Source organism: Coffea eugenioides, unplaced genomic scaffold (genome assembly GCF_003713205.1).
Source record: "Coffea eugenioides isolate CCC68of unplaced genomic scaffold, Ceug_1.0 ScVebR1_59;HRSCAF=299, whole genome shotgun sequence".
NCBI lineage: Eukaryota > Viridiplantae > Streptophyta > Magnoliopsida > Gentianales > Rubiaceae > Coffea > Coffea eugenioides.
This window is the reverse complement of record NW_020864452.1, coordinates 86,503-90,684: the sequence shown is the minus strand read 5'-3', so window position 1 is coordinate 90,684 and position 4,182 is coordinate 86,503. Positions and strand designations below refer to the sequence as shown.

At 37.8% G+C, this 4,182-nt stretch overlaps 1 protein-coding gene across 1 annotated transcript; it reads right to left on the bottom strand.

Annotated features, from left to right (window-relative positions):
• Window positions 1-1,151: 1,151 nt before the first annotated feature.
• Window positions 1,152-1,718, bottom strand: LOC113758609. The gene has a single exon (XM_027301386.1). The coding sequence runs from the start codon at window positions 1,716-1,718 to the stop codon at window positions 1,152-1,154; it is 567 nt and encodes a 188-aa protein (XP_027157187.1).
• Between the last annotated feature and the right edge of the window lie 2,464 nt (window positions 1,719-4,182).

Sequence of the window (4,182 nt, the reverse complement as noted above, 5' to 3'; positions counted from 1 at the left end):
AAAACACAATTAAGTGCAAGAGAAAGCAATAGACTTCTCTAATTTATACAAAAAGATCAGCATCAAGAATTGTACTGATGGCAATTCTAAAGGACATGAAAATTGGGATTGTCATCAAATACCCTCTCATACAACAAAAATTGAAAACTCTGGGATTTGGAGAAGGGATCGACGAGAGAAGTAGACGGCGGCCCTCTGGTATTTGCGGCAGAAGATGTTGCGATAGGGTTTCTGGTCACTAATACATAGGTCTAGTAATTTGGATAGGTAGACAATGAGATGAAATCTCAATTCTGTCCTTAATTTAATTCACAAACTCAATTAATTGGAGGGTGACTACCATCAATTGGCCAATGAGAATGCGTCACATCAGCAATTGAAACTCAATTGAAACTTCTTGCATACCCGCATAGACTAGATATGTTAATGAGAGAGCGAATGTAATATGGCATTGTTTGGAAGACAAGTTTTTTGCCAAATTTGTCTGCTACAAGTTTTTTAAAAACTTTAGCTGTAGTAAATCTCAAAAAATTTTTCAAAGTTTTAAACTATACACTTCAAAATATTCAAAAAAACACACTTCAAAATTTTTTAAAAAAACTTCTACAGTAAATTACAGTAAAGTTTTAGACAAACACCCAAAAAACTCACTTGCCAAACGAGTCCTAGTTGTTTATTCCTTTTGTTTGTTCTCTCGTTGACAGAGTTAAATATTGGTCGATGCTAAATTAAATATTGATTAAACTCAGATTCATGATATTTCAGCAACAATTTAGTATACAAATCCCTTGTTTTAGGGTTTTTTTTTCTCACACAGGATGAACGAGAGAGAGTGAACGAGAGAGTCAGTTCTTGATTCTCTCTCCCTCTCTATTATAAATGAGGGTATTTTGGGTATTCGACCTGCAGCTGGTAACTCAGCCGGTTAAGAAGTCAATTTCCATTTTAGTTATGAAGTTTAGGGTGTTTATGTGTATGTTTCTAAACGATAGGGGGTAATGCGTCTTTTTGCGAAATGATAGGGGGGTTCCGTGTATTTTACCTAATATTATTTGGAATAATTACTGTAGTACTTTTTGCTTTTTTTTTTTCTTTTGTTTTCCAACAAACGAAATTAGTACTTTTATATATTAAACTTGATAATACAAGAGTTAGTTACAAAAAGGGGCAACTGCCCTCATATCTTTCCGAGCAATATCCATCAGCCATACCTGGAACTCTTTGTTCCATTCTATGTCATGTACTAGCTTAATTGCATTTTGAGCTAGTGTATGGCTACACGTGTTGCCTGTTCTATACACAAAAGAGAAGTTGCACTCTTCAAATTCTTCCTTCAGCTCCTCAATATCCTCTAGAACTGTTGCAATGCTAATGTCATGGACACTGCTTGCATTAATTTGATTGACCACGGATTTGCAGTCTGATTGGACTTCTATTTTCATCCATCCTGCAGCTTTGGCCATCACAAGCGCAGCTCTTACTGCTAAAGCTTCTTCCTCCATAGCTGTTCCCTTCTTGCGTTCCATTATTCCTTTTGCTTTCATCAGTTTCCCAGTCCAGTTCCTTGGTATGATCCCTTTCCCTGTTCTTACCGACTGATTTGAGATGGCTGCATCAGTGTTAATCTTAATCATCCCTGGCTTTGGTGGTTCCCATCTGTGCTGTTGCTCTTGCTGTGTTGATGTTTTTGTCATTCGCTCTTCAGCTTCATTAGCCATTTCGAACTCCAGGCATTCCTGTTGAGCTACTTGTACTATGTCTCTCTCTTCTGTCACTCTGTGCTCAAATATTCGTTTGTTTCTTGCCTTCCATAGCTGCCACAGGAGGTTGATTGTGAGGTTAATTCGATCTCTTCCCTGATTTTTCTCCTCTGCCTGAGTTACTGTAGCACTTTTTGTGATGTAATGTATGTGAGATAAAAAAATAATTGAAAAGATAAAAAGGTGTGTTGGAAATTATAATAGTGATGTAAGCAAATAAATTTTGACAAATAATCTCCTATCCAAACACACTTATTGCTCAGCTAAGGCAAGTGATTGTTTTTCTGTCAGTCATTCAAAAGCTCGATTCACTTTGATATTGGGCCGCCTCACTCCCAACCATAAATTCAGCAAAGTCCATCTGAAAAGTACGTGTGCATGAACTACCCTAAGATTCGGTTGATCCAACTCAATTAATAAGTCATAAGCCCGAGAATTGAAGCCAGTTGACCCTACAAAAAACCCAATCCAGAAAAAGGAGAAGGAGCCCAACTAATTACAATAAACTTTAGGCGGCGGGCGACGGTCCTTGTGGTAGACGGCTTATAAAATGAACAGCATGTTAATCCAAGGAAGCGGATGATGCCGGGGAAATTTAGGTATTGAAAGCTGCAATAGAAATCGGCGTCCTTTGCCCTTCTTGTGTTCTACTTTTTATTTTGCCCAACTCAACCGCTTCTGCAAAAGGTATCTTCAGATCTATTTATCGCCTTCACTATTCAGAAATCTGCTAACAAACTTCTGATATTTTTGTTATTTCGTTGTGCATAGGTTTTTTTAATCGTTTTGTTTTAGCTCTCACTGCTAAAGGCCTCTCCTTCTTCCCTTTTTTACCCTTCTGCTCTATTATTATCTGATATTTTAATTTTTCTGGAAATTTGACTTGGTTTCTGAGGAGATCAGAGAGCGAATCTGATATAGTTGGTTACGCCTTTTTCGTTATTTTACTTCTGATATTCCTGTTTACTATTTCGTTGACGCATAGGTTTGTTGCAGTTTTATTTTCTCATTTTATTTGGGCTTTTACTGCTAAGGTATTCTCCTTTGTTCTCTTTTCTATTATCTGGTATTTTACTCTTTTTTTTTTCAATCTTTTGTGGAAATCTGAGCGAATTTCTTTAGGAGATGAGAGAGCGAATATAATATAGTTGTTTATTCCTTTTGTTTGTTCTTTAGTTGACAGTTACTCTTGCATTTTGCCTTTGTCCCTTTGTCCCTTTGTCGAGCTCTTTCAAGCAAAGTAGATTTCTTTATTTTTTTGGTTATTTTTATGTAATTTTTCATTTTGAAATCTGATCTGGTCTGATGGAGTAGATGAATAAGCAATTGTTTAATGGTTACTCTTTTTTTTCCCTCCATTTGATAGTTTTCGTTGCAGTTTTATGTTCTTTTTCTATGCATAGCTTGTTGAGTTGAAGGTGATATATCAATGAATATGTATATTATTTTGTCAGTCTAAACATGAGTGTACAAGAAGCTGATATGCTATCTTCCCAACCCATACCAAAGAGGCAAAAATTCGAACCTGACAAGCATCTCTTCGTGTGTTTCATGCCTGTTGTATTTCCTCTCAATCCAATGTGGTATGCTGTGAAGTCTGTTTCATTATCGCATTTGTCTGGCGGTTCATCTGAGCACGACAATCGGCTCCAAGACGTGGTTGAATGGAGTGACACGACCTTACCTTATGCTATGGGCTTTTGTTGTGCAGAAGGTATTCTCTATGGTGTTGGTGGTGAAATTTTTGGCGAGGACAGTATTGACCAAAATTCTTTGGTCCGAGAGTTGAGGTTCACGCATCTCCCTCTTGGAGGAAAAAGTTATCTGCATTCTGGTATAAGAAGCTCAATGAAATGGGGGAAGTATTTGCCCATTGTAGTAGAAATTGGTGGTCTTATCTATGCCCTCTCTCGGCCCCCAATCTTAGATTATGGACGACGTGAAACAGTCTTTGAGGTTTATGATCCTTCAAAAAATGAATGGACTGGTCTAGATGGCCCCCCTTTCTTGAGTCCATTTACTTTTGGTGCTTTCCCTTATTCATACGTGGTTATTGATAATAAATTATGTGTTTCAAATGAGGCTGGCTCGTGTGCTTTTGACACTAAAAATTGGACATGGGAAGCTTGCGATTTATTTGCTGGTTTCTATGATAGTGATATTATGAGCTCTGAAGAAAGGTACTTTTTCATGGAAAGCCAAGAAGATTATAAGTACTTTGTAGGTGGTGATATTGGTCCTCCATTTCCATTTGTTGAAGATGCCATCTTCTACGACGGTTTCTTGTTGTGCAACGTGCCTTATTTCACCCCCCCTGTAGTCGCTCTTGAGATTGTTCGTGGGAAAGTTGCCAGAAGGCTGACCTTGTTGAACGGCATACGGCCCCGTGCTAATTCTCATTTTGTTGATCTTGGAGGAGGTG

Bases quoted from the DNA above. Each gene is read 5' to 3' on its own strand.
- LOC113758609 (XM_027301386.1), bottom strand. From the start codon at position 1,718: ATGGCTAATGAAGCTGAAGAGCGAATGACAAAAACATCAACACAGCAA.